The following is a 22,018-nucleotide window of genomic DNA, read 5'->3' on the forward strand; positions in this document are numbered from 1 at the left end:
AACTCCACTTTTCAAATAAATCCTTAAAAAAATTAGAGAGAGAGGGACAGATCTTCCATCTGCTAGTTCACTCACCAAATGGCTGCAGCAGCCAGGGCTGTGTGAGCTGAATCAGGAATCAGGAGCTTTTTCCAGCTCTCCCATAGGTGTGCAAGGGCTGAAGCACCTGGGCATGTTCTGCTGCTTTCTCAGGTACATTAGCAAGGTGTTGGATTAGAACTGGAGTAGCTGGAACTTGGGTCAGAACCCTTCTGGGATGCCAGCACTGCGGGTTCCAAACCAATCCGCTGCACCAGATTACCAACCTCCTAATTTAATTTGGTCTGACTCATAATTTTAGGATCAAATTAGTTGAATGCAATGTAAGAAAGCTTTTCTGTTTCTGGCTTTCAGGATGAGAATTATTGAAAACAATTCTTCAAAGATCCAGTCGCAAATACATCAAGCAAGACGGCTTAGGGAAGGGTATTATACAGAAGAAACAAAATATTATGCTTGCTCTAAAGACCCATCAGCATGTATCCCAGGTACTGTATTTTGCTTAAAACATTTGGGAGAAATCCCAAGTGTGTCCAAGTATTATTACCCATTTTAGAAAGCTCATGCAAATGTGCTGATGTGTGCCTCTTCCAAGTGTATGTTGTGTCCTCAGATTCAGGGTTGCAGGTAGATGCAGGGGAAAGAGAAAAAGTTCAACCACTCTAAAAGATGAAAGAATTCCAGTGTGAATGGTTTGTATGAAGTGTGATGCAGTGACTGTTAAAGTACACTTTTGCATCACCATGAGCATCAGGTGGATCCCTACACATACATACAATGTTCCAGTCGTGGTGGTTGAGTCCAGCAGTCATGTTTTTGGTTTTGTGTTTTTTTGGTTGTTTTTTGCTTAGCACGTTCTGTAGGTAATTTTGATGCATTCTAATGTTTGTAAACCACTGGCATAGTATGGGAAGATTTTAGAGTGTCAAGTTCTGGTGAACACTGTTGATACATCTTAATTTCAACATCTTCTCATCCCATGTCTTTTTTTTTTTTTTTAAAGATTTATTTATTTTTATTGGAAAGGTGGATATACAGAGAGAGACAGAGAGGAAGATCTTCCAACCGATGGTTCATTCCCCAAGTGGCTGCAATGGCTGGAACCGAGCTAATCTGAAGGAGGAGCCTTCTCTGGGTTTCCCACGAAGATCCAAGGTCCCAAAGTCTTGGGCCATCTTGGACTGCATTCCCAGGCCACAGGCAGGGAGCTGGATGGGAAGCGGGGCCAGGATTAGAACCGGTGCCCATATGGGATCCTGGTGCGTTCAGGGCGAGGACCTTAACTGCTACGCTACCTCGCTGGGCCCTCATCCCATGTCTTAAAGATGATACTCTTAACTACATTTCTTTTTTTTTTTTAAAGATTTATTTATTTTTATTACAAAGTCAGATATACAGAGAGGAGGAGAGACAGAGAGGAAGATCTTCCATCCGATGATTCACTCCCCAAGTGAGCGCAACGGCCGATGCTATGCCAATCTGAAGCCAGGATCCAGGAACTTCTTCCGGGTCTCCCATGCAGGTGCAGGGTCCCAAAGCTTTGGGCTGTCCTTGACTGCTTTCCCAGGCCACAAGCAGGGAGCTGGATGGGAAGTGGAGCTGCCAGGATTAGAATCGGCACCCATATGGGATCCTGGAGTGTTCAAGGCAAGGACTTTAGCCGCTAGGCCACCTTGCCGGGCCCATCTTAACTACATTTCAAGAAAGTGGGATATATTTAGGAATTCATCTAGGATGTTAAGAAGTTTAAAAAATTAGCTTAAGTTCGTATGATAGATGACTAGAGGAATTACAAATATTCTTCCTGGAGAAAAGAAAGATTTTTAAAATGGATAATTGTATTCAAACAAAAGTTTATAAAGTTTATTTAAGTGGTAAGGAGATCCCAGGCACCCACGGGCCATGTTCAGGGATGGCAAGGGAAAGGTGTGAGAGAGAGCTTTTTCTGCCGCCCATCCTGTGTCTGTGGGCAGAGAGATCACCTCTTCACAGTGCCATGCCACATGAAAGCCTGGGAAGGGAAGTGGTTGTGTGATACCGTCCGTCATTTCCCCACCTCTCCACCCTGCTGCCCAGCCTTTCCTCTCCTGCTGCTGCCTTCTCCCTGTTTGGGGGAGATACCTTCTGGAGGCAAGGACATTTGAGTGACAAATAGACAGGTAAGATTTACCTAGAGCTGGGGAGGCATGACTTCCAGTTCCTGAGCCCAAGCCAGCTATCTAGATTTATAGTCCTTAATCTTGAAGGTCGCTGAAGGATGCAAAATTAATATCTTCTCTTAGTTACTTTCTGCTAATTAGAGGTATAGGAATTGCCTATCCTGGGTTCTGTCTTCTAATGGATCCTTCTCAGAAGCCAGAGAATTTCTGCTCAGTGCCAATGGTTTTGTGCCCCCACATCCTCGTCTTTGTTCTGAGAAGTCATTGGCTTCTGAGGGGTGGGCTGTCTGCCTTTCATGTGCTTCTGAGTATGTGCTTCACCTCAGCAACTGAGACGTCCCAGTCGTAACACCCATTTGCCAAGGCCTGAGATTGGGCATTCTGAGATACCCGAGGTCATCAGGAAAGGGAAACAGGCTATTTGCCAAAGCTAAGAGGCATTAGTGAGTGCTGCCTAGGCCAGGAAACTCCAGGATCCCACCTCTTTAGGTGTCCCCTGCATGGGCTGCCCTCAGCCCCGCTTTTGCATGTGCCATGAGTATAATGGCCTAGCCGAGGGTGTGGGCCATGTTACCAGACCCCCCCCCCTTTTTTTCCATTTTTAAATTATGTTTTTAACAATATTTACATAGATAATTAGGGTAAAAAGGTTCAAGGGCTACAGGGAAGTGGGTAAGGTTATTAGTTCCATATTGTTTCCTTCATATATCTGAGATAAAGGGGGATTTTAAGGGAGAAGCCCCACCTAATCTCCCACCCATCCTAGGTCCCTTATGTGGAGCATGCTCCGAGGGTCTTGCTCAAATGGTTTTGATAGTTCAACAGTTATGAATTGCTGCCAGTCTTGCCACTCCAAACACAATGAGGTCATTGAAGAATCCACTGATTGACATAGTCCATCTTAGAGTCTCTGTTTGCCCAGTTTTTCACTGCCAACATATAGCTGAGGTAGTTGACTGACTTCTGTGCTCTGTCTTTTCATAGTTAGAGTTCTGAGTCCAGCATTTCGATTGGGGAGATCTCCAAAGAAACTTTGTCTGAGGTGTTCCCAGACCAGATTCTTGTATGTACCAACAAGTATAGTGCCCAGCACAGTACATCGCCCTGATCAGCTGGCAGTTGCAATTGCTGGGTTGGTTCTGTTTCCAGCCCTGTCTCTCACTGGAACCAATGGGTGTTATAGTCCAGCCTGGTACTGCCCAGCACATACTTGGCCCTCACATAAACCAGTAGGAGCTGCAGCCTAATCGGAGTGCCCCACAATAACCCCTACCAGGCCCACCCCCTACCCTGGTTTGCCAGGGTTTGTATAGCAGACTAGTCCAGTCTGTCCCACATCCCATTGGGCTCTCATACATGTCAATGGGTATTAAAGCCTAGTTCCATCTAACCAGCTCAACTATCCAGCCCTCACAGTTGTTGTTGGGTGTCTCTCTGTCTAGCCAACCTAGCCCCTGTCCTAGTTTTTGTGCCCTCTTATGGGAGTGGTACCAGCCCTTCATGCCACCCTGCCCAGCCTGCCCCCAGCCCTGCTAAACATTCAAAAATTTTAAATATTTTGGATTATATTTGTCTAGAGGCAAAATCAATAGATAGAAAATATTTTTTGAAAAAAAAATTTATTTGAAAGGCTAGGAGGGTATAGTGCACATAAATACACATGCTTGGTAGGGTTGGGGCAATGGTAAGAGAATGAGAGGCAGAGAAAGAGAAAGATAGAGATCTTCCATGCACTGATTCATTCCCCAAAAGCCTGCCACAGCCAGGGTGGGGCCAGGCTCAAGCCAGGAACCTGGAATTAAGTCCAAGTCTTTCCCATGGGTTGCAGAGTCTCAAGTGCTTGAACCTGATTAGCTGCAACCTTTACGGCTACACATTAAGAGGAAGCTAGAACTGGAAGTGCATCCAACACTCAGACCTAGGCACTCCACTCCTATATGGTATGTTGGTTTCCCCATTGTGGCAAAGCAGGTGAAGTTACTACCTGCTGTGCTGACATCTTATATGTGTGCTATTTTGTGTTCTGGCTGTTCTACTTCCCATCCAGTTTCCTGCTGATGGCCTGGGAAAAGCAACAGAAGATAGCCCAAATGCTGGGGCCCTACCACCCATGTGGCAAGCTCCTGTAAATTCCTGGTTTGTGCCTTTAGCCTCATCCTGCCCTGGTCTTGCGGGCTTCTTGAGGAGTGAACCAGTGGGTGGAAGATCTCTCTCTATCTGTAGCTCTGATTTTCAAATAAGTAGGTAAGCAAAAAATTTTAGAAGGATGTATAGAGATAAATAAACAAAGACTAACTGACAGATTGACTAAATGCTGAGAAGATTTAGAATAAGGAAATGATTAAAATCTAGTATTAATCTAGGGAGGCTTCTAAAAGAGGACATTTGGGAATTGTGTGTTCAAATCAGCAATTGGCCTTATTGGGAAAAGTAGACATTTAAAGTTGCAGCAGGTAGGTACACGTTTGGCATTTGGAAGAATAAACCCATTGTGGTGGAGTTAACTCTGTGTGATAGAGTGATGTGAAGCTTGGGTAGACAGATCTGGTAAGGAAATCCTGAGTTGTTAGGCAGAGGCTCTTGAAGCAACAGTGATGCATAGGGATTTTCTGGGAGTGGTGATGAGGTCACAGGTGATTTTTTTTTTCAACTGCTAAGGTCTGTATGTTGTCAGAATTGTCACTGCACTAAATTACCATTGATGACATTTAAAATTGCTAGCTATTTACAATTTTACACTAGTTCTACTAACATTTCGTAATCTATATGTACATGCTACCAACCATTTCTGAAATTTTTTTTGAATAAAAGGGTTTGTTCGTTTGAAATGTAGAGTTACAGAGGCGAGACAGAGGGATAGAGAATCTCCACCTGCTGGTTCACTCCCCAGATGGCTCCAACCAGCCGTAGCTGGGCTGAGCTGAAGGCCAGGGCTCAGGAGTTCTTCCAGGTCTCCCATGTAGATGCAGGGGTCCAAACACTTGGGCCATCTTATGTGTTTTTGTTTTGTTTTAATCCAGCATAAAGCTGGACTGAAGACGAAGCAGCCAGGATGGTGCCTATGTTGGGTGCCAGCATTGCAGCAGGAGGTGTAATATGCTATGTCACGGTGCTGGCCCCTTTGAATTATATGTTGGTGTAGTGAGCATCTGACCTATCTGGCCAAGATTTACTGTGTAGCACAAGGTTCCCACATATGGCTTAGCCAGTCTAATCTTCCTTTTCCTACAGGCCTGACTCTCCAAGAATCCATCAGTCTGGAAGCACTCACTAAACACATGAAATACCTTGAAAATAAATATGCAGAACTAAAGCAGTCTATGTCAGTAGACTATATATCAGTTCAGAAGAAGGCTGATTTAGATGAAGAAATGATTATGCTATTAAAACGGCGAGATAAAGCTGAAAATCTGAACAAAGAATTGCAGTTTGGGTATGAAAGCTTTTTGGGTGTGTGTTGCTCTAATAGCCTTCCATTTGATATTAGATTCATGTGTTGATTTTTTTTTTATCTTTCTAGTCATCAAAAACTACAGATTATTTCTAGTGCATTTAACTTATGGATGAAATCTGATATGAGCAGTTCCTTCCCAGATTTTGTAGAGCAAATTCAGAAAACCAAAGATTTATATGGTAATTTTTCAAAGGCTTTATTTTGTTTTTTGAAAGGCATGTTTGCAGAGACAAGGAAAAACAGAGGGAAAGATCTTCCATCAACTGGTTCACTCCCCAGGTTGCCTCAACAGCCAAAGCTGAGCCAATCTGAAACCAGGAAGCTCTTTTGGTTTCCCACACAGAAGCAGAGTTCCAAAACTTGGAACCATCCTCCGCTGCTTTCCCAGGACACAAGCAGGGAGATGGATGGGAACTGAAGCATCTGGGACATGAAGCAGCGCCTATATAGGTTGTCAGTGCTGCAAGGTGGATGACTAGCCAGTTGAGCTATTGTGTTGGCCTTAGTTTTGTTTTTTAATGATTTGTTTTATCTTATTTGAAAGAGAGAGAAAGAGAAAGACAACAGGGAATTTTCCATTACAGGTTTACTCCTCGAATGGCTACTACAGCCGTAGCTGGGCCAGGCTGAAGCTAGGAGCCAGCACCTATTCTTCCAGGTCTCTGAGTGGATGTGGATCCATCCTCCTCTGCTTTCCTAAGCACTTAAGTAGGAAGCTGGATCTGAAGTGGAGCAGCTCAAACTCTAAGCAACAGCCATAGGTCATGCTGGCGTGCATGGCTCTATCTGCTTCCCCCACAACCTCAACCCTCCCACCTTTGTTATTGATTAGCATATGTAATGGAAGATATTTTTATTTGCAGAAATCTATAAAATGGGATTTTACTAGGTTGAGCTTCAGTAAAGCAAAAATATACTTATTTGTGCTAGCCTCCTTACTTATAAGTTTCTTTCTTCAGCACTGACAGTTAATGGGTAAATAGACTTGGTGAACCACAGAGAATATAATTGAAAATAAAGGGGAAAGGCACAGGGAGGCCATTCAGTTTAGGAGGAAGCTGGTAGCTTTTTGTTAATCATGTATTTGCATGCTGTTTTTCTGTTGATAAGCCTCAAATGTCTTCCAGTAGTGCTTTCGATGTTTACAGGTGACCAAGGCTCCGCTGAGGAATTACTGGAAGATGATCCAAACCAGACCAGAGAAGCTGAGATTGTGCTTTACTACATTGAAAGGCAATTTCGATGTTTTGCTTTGTTTTTAGGGAGACAGAAAGAGCTCTTTGCTGCTGCTTTACTCCCCAATGCCTACAGTGACTGGGGCTGATGTGGCTCTGGAGCCAGGGACCAGGAGCACACTCCAGGTCCCACCCACAGTGGCAGGAGCCCAGCCACTAGGCCGTCTCTGCTGCTTCCCAGGGCCCACATGAGCAGGAAGCTGGAATCAGGAGCTGACATGAACCCAGGCACTGCCATTTGGGATGTGGGTATCTTAACTCCCATACTAAGCACCTGTTCTGAATGGCAAATATCTTCAAAGCTTTTGATTTTTCATGTTTAAATGACCATATTAACCACTTGGTACACTTAAAAAAAAAGATTTAGTTTATTTTTATTGGAAAGTCAGATACACAGAAAGGAGGAGAGACTGAGAGGAAGATCTTCCATCCAATGATTGACTCCCTAAGTGGCACAATGGCCAGAGCTGCTCTGATCCAAAGCCAGGAGCCAGGATCCAGGAACCCCTCTGGGTCTCCCACATGGGTGCAGGATACCAAGGCTTTGGGCCGTCCTTGACTGCTTTCCCAGGCTGCAGGCAATGAGCTGGGTGGGAAGTGGGGCTGCCAGGATTAGAATCGGCGCCCATTTGGAATATTAGTATGTGCAAGGCGAGGACCTTAGCCGCTAGGCTATGGCACTGGGCCCAGTAGTACCTTTTTTTTTTTTTAAGATTTATTTATTTATTTGGAAGGCAGAGTTACAGAGTGAGAGGGGAAGAGACAAAGAGAGAGAGAGAGATCTTCCATCTGCTATTTCACTCCCAAATGGCAGCAATGACTGCAGCTAGGCCCATCCAAAGCAGGAGCCAGGAGCCAGGAGCCAGGAGCTTCTCCCAGGTCTCTCCATGAAAGTGCAGAATGAGCTGGGCCATCTTCTGTTACTTTCCCAGGCCATTAACAGGGAGTTAGATGGGAAATGGAGCAGCTGGGACTCAAATAGGTGCTTACATGGGATGTCAGTGCTGCACATGGCAGCTTTACCCACTACACCACTGCACTAACCCCACCATTTAGTATCTTGATAAAATATAATCTCTAGTTTTTCAAAATGTTTATTCACTTTATTTGGTTCATTTGAAAGGCTGGGTGACAGACAGAAGTTTTCATCGACTAATTTATTAACCAAATGCTCACAATAGCCAGGAGTCTGGAACTCCATTAGGATCTCTCGCATGGTTGGCAGAGACTTGAGCTATTCATGTGCAGCCTCGAAGCTAGGCTGGAAGTGGCTTTGCAGGGATCAGCTCATGTACTCTACTATGGAATGTGGACATTCCAAGTGGCAGCTTAACCCGCTTTGCCACAATACCCACCTCTCTGGCTTTTATAATTTTAAAATTCTGTTTTACTGGGGAAATTAGAATATAAACTATATAGGCATTTCCCCCCATATATTCTTTGTGGAAAACATTGGTAGTCTGAGTTTTTCAGAAGTGATAAGAGGGTTATAATGTTGATACAAGTTTTATTTGATATTTTTGCTATCAATCTGATGTTGCAAAACTTTTTAACAACAGGTTTTGTTTTTGATTTTAATGTTACATAAATAGAAACAAAGCAGAACACAAGGTTACCTTGGTGAATCAAGCACGGAGTTCCTTTTATAAAATCTGTATTGATGTTTTCTTCTCTGGCTTGCCTACCTCCTGGATGGCTTCTTTATATTCATTATCGAGTGAAAAGGTTGGCTTCATTTCCAAGTCTCTCTCCCACTGACTTTTCTGTTCTTCCTGTGATGGGTCTTTGCTTCGCTCCAAGGGCGTGAGGCCAGTCCAGGGAAGGGGTGTATGAAGGAACACCCGTACATACCTCCATTTTCAGATAGAAAGCTTTATGTTACTATTTCAGTGGAATTTCACCTGTGGGGCTCTACTCTCATTTGTAGTACCATGTAATTTGTTTGCCATAATTTTGTTAATTGTGGTGTAAGAGCTAATTTGGCTGCTTTAAAAATAATATTTTATTTTTGATCATGTTTACATGGTTGAGTCGGATGCATGCCCATGTGGATCATCGATTAGGATGGGGAGGGCCGAGGGATGGGGAAAAGCACATGAGAAAATGGCCTCCAATCTCCTGTTTTTGTCTAATATCTGAGAGAAGTGTAGAGAGAAGGGAAGAGGGCTGTTCCCAGCAGCCCAAGTACATCAGTACCCACTAGTGAGGGACAGCCATCTGATGTCATCCCTGGGTCCCTGATATGAAGCATGGTCCAAGGATACTGCCAGAGTGGTTCTGATAGTTCTGAGATGCTGTTGATTCTGCTGCTCTAGGTTTGAGGAAATCCTTCTGAGGTCCATTGGTCGACATAATTCACCTTAGTCTCAATTCGCCCAGATGCTTTTCCAGGAGAGCTGTCCATTTTGTTCTGTTCTCCATGGTCCTAAATGTCCTCTGCAGGCCTCAGTGAACTGGTTGTCTGTCACGCCACCTCCGGTAGAAGCCGGTTTGAGAAATCGCCGGACCGAGGCGTAAGCTTCAAGGAAGGATGCCTCCCGGAATCGGCTGCATCTCTAGTGGTCTTGGCGTTCCTAGCTGTACTCTCTTTGCTCTTACCTTTATGACTGGAATAATACTATTTATGTGCGGCAAAGGCTCAATGTTCCTTTATAGTTCTATGAAGCCTTCTGACAGGAGATTGGATAAGAATAGCAAACAGTCTGAGATAAAAACTATTAAGTTGTTAGTTTTAGTGAATCTATTTAGGGTTAATTTTGAGAATTTCTAGAAAGAAGATTATAGTAGAAAACTATAGCTTAAGAAGCCATACAAGAAGAAAAACAAGAAATATAGGCAAGTTAATATTAAAACCAGTGTAAGGCACAAAACACAATGAGGGCTAACTACTTAATAATTAAAACTGCAACTGGTGCCAAACTGCGTCCACAAGAAATAGCAACTGCAGTCTGTCACCGGGCTATTAGAGAACAATCTTTGCTCAACACACCTGTTTACCTCCCTAGAAATGTAACCACATGTATAAACAAAGAAAAATGTTCTTTTGCAATAATCTATTGTATATAAGCTGATGCCTTGCTTTTGCAAAATACACTCAGACACAACTTCCTTGAGTTGTCGTGTCTGTTTGTCACTCGCCGAATCCTTGCCCACCGTTCCCGGGGTCCTGTTCCCGTCGGACTGATTGCTCCCGGCTGAGCCCGTCCGTCGCAGTTGTCATGTTCCCCATGAGCATGTGGGCATGTCATCCACTGCACAGGCCTCTGCAACCATGGAGACCTAGTTCTGAGACATGCACTCCATGGTCAAACCATATTTCCTTTGATTTTTACTGTGGTTAGAATTCTGAGTTCAGTAATCCAGTTGGAGGATGGGGTGCCCTGCCTTACTCCTGTGTGTGCCAGCCAGTGCAGGGTCTGGCTCAGTCCATCACCCCCACACACACTGGAGGTTGCAGGCACCTGGTTAGTTCTGTCCCCAGCCCCATCTCATATGCAAAACAATGGATGGTGTGGTCCAGCCTAGCACTGCCCACGACACACTCTGAAGAGCTAATTTGACAATCTAGCCAGTATCTTTTCTTCTTGTGTTAGCTTACTATTATTTACTTGAGAGCCAGATGCCTTGGAAACCAATGTAGTCTTAGAAATAGTGAGGGCATCTCTTTATTTTCCAAAGATTTTTATGTATTTTTATTTGAAAGGCAGATTTTACAGAGAGGTCTTACATCTGTTGATTCACTCAGTAATTGGTGGCAACACCAAGAGCCAGTAGCTTCTCCCATGTGGGTGTAGACATGGGCCATCCTCCCTTGCTTTCCAAGGCAATAAGCAGGGAGCTGGATTGGAAGTGGAGCAGTCAGGACATAAACCTGTATGGGATGCTGGTGCCACAGGGTGGAGGATTAGCCTGATGTCACCACACCAGCCTCAGGATACCTATTGATCTCCAGTTTGACAAACCCTGTTCAGTTCATTTGTTCTCTAGGCTCAGCTTCTCTGAGACTGCCCTTCTTTATTCCAACTCACCTTCATATATGGGTATAAGATATAATCAGAGAGGGCCAGGCGTGGTAGCCTAGCAGTTAAAGTCCTCGTTTTGTATGCCCCAGTATCCCATATAGGTACCAGTTTGTGTCCTGGCAGCCCTGATTCCCATCCAGCTCCTTGCTTGTGACCTAGAAAGCAGTCAAGGATGGCCCAAAGCCTTGGGACCCTGCACCTGCGTAGGAGACCTGGAAGAAGTTCCTGGCTCCTGGCTTCAGATCTGCAAGGCCACTTGGGGAGTGATTCATCGGACGGAAGATCTTCCTCTCTGCCTCTCCTCCTCTCTGTATATTTGACATTCTAATGAAAATAAAGTAAAATCTTAAAAAAAAAGAAGATATAATAAGAGAAAAAAATCTGCGGTTATTGTAAATTCACTGAAATTCTGTCTTTCCATTCTGTATGGCTGGTTGTGAGTGCTATCAGAATAAAGTATGCATCAAGTTCAATGGCAGCTGGCGGTAGAGAGTTTTATTCTGAGACTTGAAAAGAAAACCCAAAATATTAGAGAAAGAATTGGTGGAACATCATTATAGAGAGAATGAATCCAGTTTATTGGAATTGCCTTTTAGTTTCCTGTATTATGCCACTGTATTTAGTCTGTGTTAGACTTAGCATTTGTTTTGTTTTGTTTTTTTTTTTGCATGTACTGTTAACAATGCATTATGACATGCAATGGCCACAGGTTCAATGAATTAATCTCACTTGGTGAATATAAAAAAGCAGCTTGTTTTGCAGCAAATAGCCCTAGAAGAATTCTTCGAAACATTGGCACGATGAATAAATTTAAAGGTAAGTGTCTCTCTCAACCATGTATATGAATGCAAATTATACTCTCAGTCCCCGACCTCTTAGAGACTGGAAAGAGCATTAAACTGAGAGATTGAAAATCCAGAGTCCAGACCTGTCTCTGTCAGCAGTCCAGTTTCTTGAGCTGTAATGTTAAGGAGTTTGATTAAATTTTCTAAATTGATTTATGGGGTTTCAAGTACATAGAAATATACAGAAATATGTTCATACCCAGGTCTTCATTATAAAACTTAATACAGGTTAATGTTTTGTCAAATGTTCCCCACATCCTTTAAAAGCAGCCCTCTTGTGGTAACTTGATATGCACATATTGTACAACTCGGTAAGCGATCTCTTTTCCCACCCTCTCTCTCCCATGTCTCTTTCTCCTAGCTGCTAGGCAGTTCAGCCAGCTTGCATTCACCTTAGATGGATTCGTGTGTCCTGTAATTTGACATAAGTAGAATCACACATTGAGTGTTTTGATTGTGACTGACTTAATTGCCTAACACCTAAATATTTTCGAATTCATGTTGTTGAATCTATCATTTTTTTAAATTGATGAATAGTATCTTGTCATGAGAGTACCAAATCTTTATCAGATAGGCATATAGTTTACAAGCATTTTCTCCTGGTTTTCATTCTCTTAACAGTGTCTAGAAATAAACATTTTATTATTTTTAAAAGATTTATGTATTTTTGTTGGAAAGGCAGATCAAATTTATGGAGAGAAGGATTCTCTCCCCAGATGACCACAATGGTCAGAGCTAAGCTGATCTAAACCCAGGAGCTAGGAGCTTCCTCTGGGTCTCGCATGCAGGTGCAGAGTCCCAAAGCCGGGCCGTCCTCCACTGCTCTTCTAGGCCACAAGCAAGGGGCTGGATAGGAAGTGGAGCAGCCTGGACACAAATTTGTGCCCAAATGGGATCCTGGTGCTTGCAAGGTGAGTATTTAGCCATTGAGCCATTGTGCCAGTCCTAGAAATTTTAAATTTTATTGAAATTTGTGAATTTTTTCTATTATAGAAGATTATTTGAGTGTCATACCTAAGAAATCTGCAACAAATCCTCAAAGATTCTTCTCTGTGTTTTCATAACAATTTTATTAGTTGTTTCACATTCTGAGTCATAGCTGATTCTTTGCAAATTTAGTAATTTTTATTGGATATCAAACATTAAGAATTTTACTTTGCTGACAAATTAAATATTCATTATTTATAAGTTTCTTAATAACCGATTGGGCCCGATAAGCAGAAAATAAAAATAAATAAATAAATCCTATTGCCCTAGGAGTATAGATAAGGTTGTAAATAATCAAATCCCAGAATGTCAGTCTCGCTGATTTTTTTTTTTTTTTTTTTTTGCTGGTAATGCAGTAATTTAAGCCTTGCTGATTTCATTCCATTTCGATAAATTCTCATGAGTCACATGGCTGGGCCATGTGGTAGATCAATTTTCAGATTTCTGAGGCATCACCATACTGCATTTCATAAAGGTTGTGCTGATTTGCATTCCCACTAATAGTGGTACCCGCCCCTCTTCTAGTCACCAAGCAGCTTTCGAATAGGCTTATGCAGGGGGCAAGCAAAGCCTAACTCCACATGGGCACTGGTGGTCTGGCCTCCGAGGTGTGGCAGATGCCCCAATTTGTTCTAGTTGACTGCTGTTAGTCTGCATTTTAGAGCCTCACCTCCCCCCGCACCCTGTAATCATTCAGGAGGTATTACGTTAGGGTTCCCTGCGATTCTTCTTCCCTGCTTCTGGCGGCATATACCGCGAAAGACCCTCTGCTCTCAGCTGAGACCAGAGTTCTCGGGGAGGACGCTAAGGCCCTGCCTGCCCGCCCACCCTGGAATCTCCTTCACCCTTGAACAGCCATCTGGTCCACTTTGAGTCAGCTCCTGTCTTGAGGCCTCTTCCCGCACTCTTACCTCTTCACTGTACACTTTCCAGGGAAATGTTAGTCACTGGTCTCTGCTCTCCAAGTCCTAAGACAGCCCTGTCCGGCTCTTCTCTTAAAATTTCCTCACTTCCAACCAAATAAAAACTTGGAAAATATGATATTCTCTATTTAGAAAAGGAAAATAATTTGGTGGATTAATTCCAGATTATGTGATTCCAGATTAAGTCAACTGCTATACACACATATATGCTTATACACATACATAGTTTAAATCAATATGAATTGTCATGTGACTGTGTGTTTGGGATTCTATATTTGTTCACTAACTGAACATACATATAAAATTCAATATTCCAATTTGCCAACTCTCATTGAATTATTTTTAGTATTAGAGCATGCCAGAGTAAAAATGCAGTTTTATATTTGTAGCAGTAGAGTTTCATATGGAATTTTTTAAATTTATTTTTTTGAAAGCGTCTCTCTCATACCCACACCCCACACACAAAGAGAGAGAAAGAGAGAAATCTGTTTACTTTGCTGGATTTTTCCTTGAATGCCTGGAACAACCAGAGCTGGGCCATGCCAAAAGCAGGAGCTTTGGACTCCCCTGGGTCTTGCACATGGGTGGCAGGTCCCAGCGGAAGCCTTCTGCCTTCCAGTGGCACATTCGTAGGAGGTGAAGTAGGGAGGGGAGCTGAACCTTGAACTCAGATGCTCCACCATGGGATGTGGGCACACTGATGCATTAACACCAGACCTGCATGAAGAATTTTATTTTCTGTGTTTGCAGCTGCTATTGTTTTCTGTGTTTAAATTGTTTTTATTTGATTATAGTAGATAAGCACCGTTAACAGGCAATTCCTGTGGCTAAAAAGAAAAGAAAGTTATTCTGTGTAGTTCTGGAGGCCACAGGCTGAGGTCAGGTGTCAGCAGGTTCTCTTGGGGGTCTCTAAGGGAAACTCCCTTCCTCGCCTCTCCCGCCTTTGGCTACCATCAGCTGCTGTTGACATCCCTGGGCTTGTAGACAAACCACTTCAAGCTGCCTGTATCTTCATATGGCAGGGATGGTAATATTTAGTTATGATCAAAGATGTGAAGTTTATATGTGTTAAAGTTTAAGAGTATGTGATCTTTAGGTTGTTAAGGTTTTAGAAAAGCAATATAGTGATATGAAATAAGGAAAAGGGAGTTATCTCTTAATGTGTTTAATGCAGAAACTTTTCTTCTTTCTGTAGCTGTTGGAAAAATTAGAGGAAAGCCTCTTCCACTACTCTTATTTTTTGAGGCTATCTTTAGCACAAGTCATGCTTTTAGACAACCTGTTGATGCAGAACTAACTCTGGAAGGAATCAAATGTGGATTATTAGAAAAGCGGCTTGATTTGGTTACCAATTGGGTCACCCAGGAAAAGTAAGCAAAGTTTCCCTTTTAACTTAATTTTGGCTTTCAGTTGATGAAGTTATCCATTCTCAAAATTTTAACAATTTTCTTTTCAGTATAGTATTGGAGCATTTACTTTAAGACTGTTGCAGTTAATCAGTTGGAAAGTATTCATTTAAGTACTCACAGAGGAGTGAGGCACAGTCACAGCGAGTCCAGGTTAAGAGTTGATTCATGATAGCTTAGTGGAGGGTGGAAGCTAAGCAATAAGGGTGGGAATGGTGGCCCCTGTCCCTCCTGGTTGGGAAAAGGTGGAACCCTGCTGCAGCAGGCTGTGAGGACTTGGAACGGCAAGACCCAGGCACACCTGTAAGCGGGAAGCAGGAAGACCAAGGCCGCAGGCAGAAAGTGGCTTCTTGGGGCTGGGTCTCAGTTCTTTAATTTAGGAAATGTCCTCCTCATGTCTATAATTACCATTTCTCTCTTTGCTTCCTTCTTTCTTTCTCTGTCTGGAATCATTTCTATTTCTTGATAGGGAGCTGTAGAAATGGTTGGAACTTGAAGACATCATAGAAAGTGCTTGTTCTTTCCCAACATCTGTAATACATACTGATGATTCTTGACCCATTCCACAGTGCTAAAAATTAAAATTTAATTATTTTTTTAATATTTGCTTATTTTTATTGCAAAGACAGATATATATATAGAGAGAGAGAGGAGGAGGAGAGAGACTAAGATCTTCCCTTCATTGATTCACTCTCCAAGTAGCTACAGCTGCCAGAGCTGAGCTGACCCAAAATCAGGAGCCTGAAGCCTCTTGGGGTCTCCCACATGAGTGCAGGGTTCCAAGGTTTTGGGCCATCCTCGACTGGTTTCCCAGGCCACAAGCAGGGAGCTGGATGGGAAGCTTGGCCACTGGATTTAGAACCGGCGCTCATATGTGATCTTGGTGCATTCAAGGTGAGGACTTTAGCCACTAGGCCACCACACTGGGCCCCTAAAGTTTAATTCTTATACAGTTCCTTGACTGTATAAATTGAGAAAATACCACTGTTTTTAGGGATACTATAGTAGGAGCAAGTCAAGGAAATTAACTTTGCAAATCCAGCCCTATAAATGACTAAATACTAAGTGTGGTGCATGATTTTAGTAACTGAATGCTCCCTTTTATATTAGTTTACTAATGGGGTTAAACGTTATATTCTGGTTTCTCTTCAGATCATATAAATCTTTCGCCTTTTACTAATGGGGTTAAACGTATCTTAGTTTACCGGTGGAGATAAGCATAGCTCCTCTGTATTCTCTATATCCCCTTTCAGAGGTCCTTGCAAGAGTCACTTTTGGATGGGGAGCTGGAGTGAGGAGAGCCCATGAGGGGGTGAGGACATTCAAGCAAATAAAAGAAGGGTGTGAGAAGGTGATGGGTTGGGTATAGTGTTGGAAGCTCCTAGTCCACTTCCCAGCCCTGTTGCACCAGTGTCATGGTGGTAACTATTTAAGAAAAATAATGGTACTGGAGGCTGGTACTGTGGCATGATATATAAAGCCTGCAATACCAGTGTCCCATAAAAGTGCCAGTTCATGTCCAACCTGCCCCACTCCCATTCCAGCTCCCTGCAATGACCTGGGAAAGACAGGAAAAGGTGGCGTAAGTGTGACCCTGTGACGTGGGAGACAACGACACTCCTAGCTCCTGGCTTTGCCTTGGCCCAACTCTGGGTATGATTGCCATCTGGGAGTGAGCCAGTAGGTGGAAGATTTTTTGTTTGTCTGTCATGTCTCTGTCTCTGTAACTTTCACTTTCAAAAAACAAATAAAAATTTTTAAAAAAACCAGAGAAGTAATGATTAGTAAAATAAATACTAAAATAATGGTATTTTCATTTCTCTCTGGTATTTGAGTTACTACCTAGAGTAATTATTTGTCCAGCCTTGAGAAACATGACTACAGGTTCTAATGTCTATATTATGGTATTAAATTATGGAAGTCAAGGACTTGCTTAGTTACATGATTTATGGCTATATATTTTGTAAATTTTTACTTCTTGAAAGGCAGAAATGAATAGAGATCTCCCATCTGCTGTTTCACTTCCCAGATGCCCTCCGCAGCTGGGCTGGGCCAACTTGAGAGCCTGGAGCTCAATCTGGCTTTCCCATTTGGTGGCAAGGATCTAAGTACTTGAGTCATCGCTCTCGCCTCTAGCAGGAATCAGGGGCTTGAGTTGGAACTTAAACCCAGATGCTATGATACAAGATGTGGACATGCTATCACTGTGCAAAATTCCCACTCCATTTAACAAAATAATTTGTTTGTACTCAAAGTTGCCAACTGCTTACTAATTTTAGACCCTTCTCTTTGTTGCCCACCTCAATAAGCACAGAAACCTTTGTTTACTGGCTGTTTAGTAAGCATCCATTCTTTAGGCTTCTCTGAATCTCATTTTTTATGTTTTCAGCATTTTGTTTGATGTGTACAGACATCAATATTATGTGAGTACTGATGTTTTATAGTTGTTAATTAAAAATACTACTAAAACACAAAGTTCCCTGCATCCAATAATTAGAAGTGATACCAAGATGTTCTTTCAGTTTGTATTAATAGTTTCCAGGTGGAGTTTCTAAAATGGTATTTAGATGACTCACTTTACTTGTCCATGAAGATTGCACAATTCAGTATGATAAGTAAAATCTATTAATTGGGCCATCTTAAGAGAATTTTCCAGCAGACAGTTATTTCCATTCTCCCTGTTGGATCTTACATATCTGTAACAAGCTGTGAAATGATAGTGCCATCACAGTCTGTTTTCCTTCAAGTACAAATGCTTGCAAGATGTGTCACCAGTTATGAGATGGAGTTATAGTTGCTGTGTTCAACCAGCATTGAATAAAATCCTACACCACACAGGTTCAGAATTTAAATAACTGCTGAGAAACTGAGATACAAAATTACAAAGGAATGTGTGCACCTTATAATTTTAAATCCTATCAGGATTTTCAGGAGAGTTTTAACCTTATTTGTAGGATTAAAAAGAAAACATCTAAGATCACTTTGCCAAATGTCTGCTCCAGAAGGAATGCGTGCTTTTTTGGTATTCAATTGCAATATGTTTAATTTCTCTTTCATCATCAGTGCCTATTGGCATTCTTACAGGCCATGGAAAATGTGGTTCCACTGTGCTGAATTTTTATTTGCTTTGGTCTTAACCACTGATCAAGAAGTCTCTCATGGGTGCCTTATTGATCTTCTGGTTTTAGGCTAACATTGTCTGAGAAAGCAGGGGATGCAATTTATGATTACGGGGAACAAGATACTTACAGCAAAGCCAAGTGCTTGGCTTTAGCCCAGATTGTCTACAGTGAGTGTGGCCAGCACAAGAAAGTTCTACTCTGCCTGTGTAAGCAGGGACAGATTCACAGGGCCATGGAGTATATACAGTTCAAGGACTTTACTTCTGGTAAGTGAAAAACCTGCTATTTGAATACATTCATTGAAATTCTAGACTTCCAATTGTAAGAGTGCTTATAATATCAGGCTGCTGTATTTTGATTGTTTGTACCCTAAAACCCCGAATTAGTTTAATCCCCCAAATCTTGTGTTAATGGCATTAAGAGCATAGAACCTAATCTAAACATGGTTTAGAGGTAAGATCTTTGCGAAGTAATTAGAAAAGGTTATTACAGTGGAGGCCTCATGATTGAATTCTGATAGCTTTATCACGCAAGGAAAGGAGACCATAAGTGTGTGCTTTTGCCACGGTGTGATGCAATCCAGGGGACCCTTGTCAGAACCTTGTCATGCTCTTTGGACATGCTCTTTGATGTTGTTGCCTGCCTAGACTGACTAATAAGGCAGTTCACTAGATTGACTAATAAGCAAGCATTATTTTATTTTAAAAAACCTATTAATTAAAAAATTATTTGTAATGCATTATTTACATAGTTGATAATGATGCAGAGGAGGAAGGGGAGGGGGCCATGCCTTGCTGTTAAACCATATCAGCATGCTGGGATAGGGCACAGTCCTTTGATGATACTTTGGAGACCCCTATGTGGGGAAGAGTGTTTCAAGGGTGTTACTTGAATAGTCTTGGTAGTTGAGAGATGTTGTCAGAGTCGTTACACTAGGGTTGAGAATCTTTGTGTATCCACAGACCCAGGAGTGTGTTGCAAAGCTTGCCCAGATCCAACCTGTTCTGCTTTCTGGCCTCCGACAAGACAGTTGATGTCCTGAGTTGGATGTCATGTCCCCCGTGTGCATCTGGACATGTTGTCTAATGCATGGGCATCAGCAACTGAGGAGGCCCTGTCCCAACACATGCACTCCAAGTTCAGACCACACATCCTGTGATTTTCCCTGTGTCCAGGGTTTGAGTCCAGTGATGTAGTCAGCAAGTCCCAAAGAAACCTCACCCGGGGTGACCTCAGACTTGACTTTTATGTGTGCCAGCCAGTGCAGGGTCAGGTGCAGCATGTCACCTGTACCAGCCAATACATGTACCAGTGGCTGCAGCCTTGCCCAACTTGATCCACCCATAACCCTGGTTCTCTCATTCACTAATGGGAATTATAGTACAATAGGAGAGTCTTCAGAGTTCTCTTACCAGGCTGTTCCCAGCCCCAGGTCTTGTACTTGCTGGTAGGTGATTTCACCCAACCTGGCATGGCCCACCCACAGTCTCAGCTCTTGCTGGTGAGTATTGCAGCCTAGCCTAGCTGAACAAGGTCTACACCTTGTCCTGGCTCTCATGTGTGCAAATGAGTGCTAATGCCTGGCCCAGCCTAGCCTGTCCCTAGACCCAGCCCACACAAACATTGACAAGTGCTGCAGACTTGCCTGGCCTGGTCTGCCCCCAGCCTTGGCTCTTGTGTTCCCCAGTTAGAGCTGCGACCTAGCAGGATAATTCCTCAAGTTGCCCAATCAGATCTGCTTCCAGCCCCAGATCTCTCATGTACCAGTGGGGGGGCAGTGGCCCTGCTTGACATGGTCTGCCCTCAGTGCTGATGCCTGCATGTGTTAGTGGATGCTACAGCTTGGCCCAGCCTCGCCTTCTCCCAGGCACATCTTCTGCAAGTGTTAAGTAGGGGCCTGTCAAGTGAGTTTTGTGGGGTCCAATCTGGCTTGGCCCATCACCACCCCCAGCTCTCCATGTAAACTGGCAGGTACTGCCATACCACAGAGGCAAGCCCACAATTCCCCTATACAAGCTGCCCCAAGATTCACTTCTCTCATGTATTTGAGAGTATTTTAGCCCAGCCTGACATGGCCTATCCACTGCTCCAACACTCATGGAGAGATACTTCGGTCTAGCCCAGCCAGGCATGTCTCCCAGCCCCAGCTTTTGTGAGCTCCAGCAGGTGGTGGGCAGTGCCATTTAACCCAGTCCAGGTCTCCCATGTGGCAGGTATTTGGGCTTGACCCAGACATGCCCTCCAGTTTTCCCCCTCTATACTACTACATCTCAGCTTCTTTGCCTACCTGCAAGTGCAGGGGCCTGGTCCGTGGAAGACCCCAGAAGGCATCCATTCCCTGTCAAACATGCCCTCAGTTGCTCCCACTCCAATATATGCTCAGAAACCCTTCTCTAGGCAAACTGTGACCATTCCCTTTCCCCTACAACCGTCCCAGGAGTCAGGGTGGCATATCCTGCCCTAGAGTTCCCCACTTCTTCCACTTATCTCTTAAAAAGAAAGAAAGAAAAAGAAGAAGCAGGGCCCGGCGGCGTGGCCTAGCAGCTAAAGTCCTCACCTTGAATGCCTCGGGATCCCATATGAGCGCTGGCTCTAATCCTGGCTTCCCATCCAGCTCCCTGCTTGTGGCCTGGGAAAGCAGTTGAGGACAGCTCAAAGCCTTGGGACTCTGCACCCGCGTGGGAGACCTGGAAGGAAGAAGTTCCTGGATCCTGGCTCCTGGCTTCAGATTGGCATAGCACCAGCCATTGCGCTCACTTGGGGAGTAAATCATTGGAGGAAGATCTTCCTCTCTATCTCTCCTCCTCTCTGTATATCTGACTTTGTAATTAAAATAAATAAATCTTTTTTTTAAAAAAGAAGCAGCAGGTATGCTGGCATACCTGTTAACACAGATTTGGCATTAAGCAGACCCAGAATGCATGCCAGCTACTGGCTGCTTTCCTCCCAGCAGTGCAGCACTTGCCTAGGTACAAGGCAAACTAGGCAGTTGTCTGCATCTGGAGGAAATATGCATTTTTAAAGATAAATTTAGTTGGTATGCTAGAGCATGCTGCAAACAAGAGTTTTTAAAAAATATATGAATTTGTTGGTCTATTTGTTGTTCTGAACTCTAATATAAGTATTAGAAATGAAGAATTACTGAAAGAATGTTTATTTCAGAATTAGGAAATATACAAGTTAAAATTGGGCAGCAGAGAATTGTAGACCTATGTTATAAATTCAGCTAAAGAGCAACTTTAATGTACAGGCAGTTCTCACACCTTCCTGTCACTCAGACTTGCACCAATCTTAATTTAAAAGCTGAACATCCCAGCTATAGGAATGTATAAAGTAGAATGAAACAACAATTTTAGATCACATTTTTCAGGAAAATGAATATTTTACAGCCATGAATTTGATCATTTTTAAGTGATGAATTGACTTTTACTTAGATTCTGTATATTTTTTAAAGTGACTGATTTCTTTATTTAATAACAGCATACCCAAACCATTTTTGTGATGATAGCTAGACTTTTTGCCTGCATTATTGCACTTACTCCTCCATAGAAAGGCAAGCAATTAGTCTGAAGTTACACACAGGATGTAGCATAGAAAGTATTACTCAGTTGGGCCCGGTGCAATAGTGTAGCAGTTGGGGTCCTCACCTTGAACTCCTCGGGATCCCGCTTGGGCACCAGTTCTGGTCCCGGCAGCCCCACTTCCCATCCAGCTCCCTGCTTGTGGCCTGGGAAAGCAGTTGAGGACGGCCCAAAGCCTTGGGACCTGCAACTGCATGGGAGAACTGAAAGAGCTCTAGGCTCTTGGCTCCTGGCTTCAGATTGGC

General features: G+C 43.2%; 1 protein-coding gene across 2 annotated transcripts in view; it reads left to right on the forward strand.

Annotated features, from left to right (window-relative positions):
• The window catches only part of CLHC1 (clathrin heavy chain linker domain containing 1), a 39,275-nt gene that overhangs the window by 12,637 nt on the left and 4,620 nt on the right, over nucleotides 1-22,018 (forward strand). The window contains exons 4-10 of one of the 2 annotated variants that reach the window (XM_040994053.1): nucleotides 394-527; nucleotides 5,430-5,631; nucleotides 5,719-5,831; nucleotides 6,801-6,885; nucleotides 11,619-11,725; nucleotides 14,860-15,034; nucleotides 18,259-18,458. In XM_040994053.1, coding sequence (XP_040849987.1) covers nucleotides 394-527; nucleotides 5,430-5,631; nucleotides 5,719-5,831; nucleotides 6,801-6,885; nucleotides 11,619-11,725; nucleotides 14,860-15,034; nucleotides 18,259-18,458 — 1,016 coding nt within the window. The remainder of the gene's footprint in view (nucleotides 1-393; nucleotides 528-5,429; nucleotides 5,632-5,718; nucleotides 5,832-6,800; nucleotides 6,886-11,618; nucleotides 11,726-14,859; nucleotides 15,035-18,258; nucleotides 18,459-22,018) is intronic. The other variant, XM_040994054.1, reaches the window with a different exon arrangement.

This window comes from Ochotona curzoniae, unplaced genomic scaffold (assembly GCF_017591425.1).
Source record: "Ochotona curzoniae isolate NIBS_2020 unplaced genomic scaffold, NIBS_Ocur_1.0 contig_883, whole genome shotgun sequence".
In the NCBI taxonomy this organism is placed as follows: domain Eukaryota; kingdom Metazoa; phylum Chordata; class Mammalia; order Lagomorpha; family Ochotonidae; genus Ochotona; species Ochotona curzoniae.